At 47.3% G+C, this 1,314-nt stretch overlaps 1 protein-coding gene across 1 annotated transcript; it reads left to right on the top strand.

The window, feature by feature from the left end:
- The first annotated feature begins 528 nt into the window (after positions 1-528).
- On the top strand, positions 529-1,068 carry Tsp_15765 (hypothetical protein). Its single transcript, XM_003367027.1, has 2 exons — positions 529-574; positions 611-1,068. The coding sequence occupies exons 1-2, from the start codon at positions 529-531 to the stop codon at positions 1,066-1,068; spliced, it is 504 nt and encodes a 167-aa protein (XP_003367075.1).
- The last annotated feature ends 246 nt before the right edge of the window (positions 1,069-1,314 follow it).

Here is a 1,314-nt window from a genome sequence, read left to right as displayed (position 1 = left end):
TTTTTTGATTTTTTTTTCAAAAAAAAAAACTCGGGGGGGGGGAATAAGGGAAGGTAAAAAAAGAGGAGAATGGGGCAAAAAAAATATTAAAGGGGGGGGTTTTCCCCTGGTTCGGGGGTAAAAAAAAAAAAAAAACCCCCCCAAAAAAACCAAAAAAAAACCATTTCGCCCCCTTGGAAGTTTCCGGGGGGGCTTTTTTGGTTTTTTTTCCCCAACATGTTGGGGGTGGGGCCCCCAAAAAAGGGGGGGGCAAAATTTTTTTTTTTAATTTTCCGGCCCCTCTTTTAAATTCAAACAGTTTTTTTAAAGGGGTTTTCAAGGGGGGGATTTTCGGGGCCAAATTAAAATTTTTTTGGGATTGGCTTTTGGGGGGGGGGCGGGGAAATTTGTGGCGGTGTCCCCCCCGTAACCCGGTCCCACTTTTTCCTGTGTTTCTTTATCGCCCAGAAACTCCCCGCTTTTAAGCCTATGCTGTTTAAAAGACAACAAACGGCTTTCATCTACCCCCCCCACCCACCTCTCCAACAAATGGCCCGGCACGAAGCAACCAACCCCAACCCCCAACATTATGGAGGTAGCATATAATGACCAACAACCAACCAATAAACAGTAACCACCAGCACTGCCCTTGACTTGCAATCACAACAGTTGCTGTTCGATGCTATTTCACCAGCCACTCCTAAACTGGTAAACAGCAGCCAGGCGTCTGTGATGACCAGTCCAACAGCACTGTGTCCGTCTAGCTTTTCTATTGCATCCCGTTGTAATGCTTGGAATCCAGCTACGGCTGATTCGCCCGGCGCTTTTGCGCTCGGCCAGAACTCGGTGCGTGTCAGTCCGACCTACTATTATGAGGCAGCTAATCGGGATGCAGATCGCAAGTCTTCCGCTTTGAAGATGTGGCCAAGCGGGTATGATTTTTCCACTGGCGCCGGGGCGTCTATTCCGACTAACAACGCCAGCGCCATCGACATGTACGCTAATCTGGCTCAACAGACTTGGGCCGTACCCCTCTTATCACCCACACCATCATCACCACCATCATCACACAACGCCGCCTACCCATAGCGGATATAATCCATTTCATCAGGATGGTGCTGGTTCGGCAGAATGACCTGCGCTTACCGCTGCTGCGGATCCATTTCAGTTCCAAACCGCACCGGCTGACCTCAACTTTATCCGCTACACACATTACGGGTGTCCATTTTCTCACATCATATATGGCGCCCCTGTCAATTCATTTTTATAAAACAATTATCTGCTTGAACTTTATATCACCTTGACGTCAATTTCATATTAATATTTCATAAAATT

This window comes from Trichinella spiralis (genome assembly GCF_000181795.1).
Source record: "Trichinella spiralis strain ISS 195 chromosome Unknown Scfld4967, whole genome shotgun sequence".
Lineage (NCBI taxonomy): Eukaryota > Metazoa > Nematoda > Enoplea > Trichinellida > Trichinellidae > Trichinella > Trichinella spiralis.
The sequence above is the reverse complement of the archived record's forward strand: the minus strand, read 5'-3'. Positions and strand labels throughout refer to the sequence as shown.

Coding starts and splice junctions, on each gene's coding strand:
- Tsp_15765 (XM_003367027.1), top strand. CDS start 529: ATGGCCCGGCACGAAGCAACCAACCCCAACCCCCAACATTATGGAG. Junction 575..610: donor CAACCCCCAACATTATGGAG/GTAGCATATAAT, acceptor ACCAATAAACAG/TAACCACCAGCACTGCCCTT.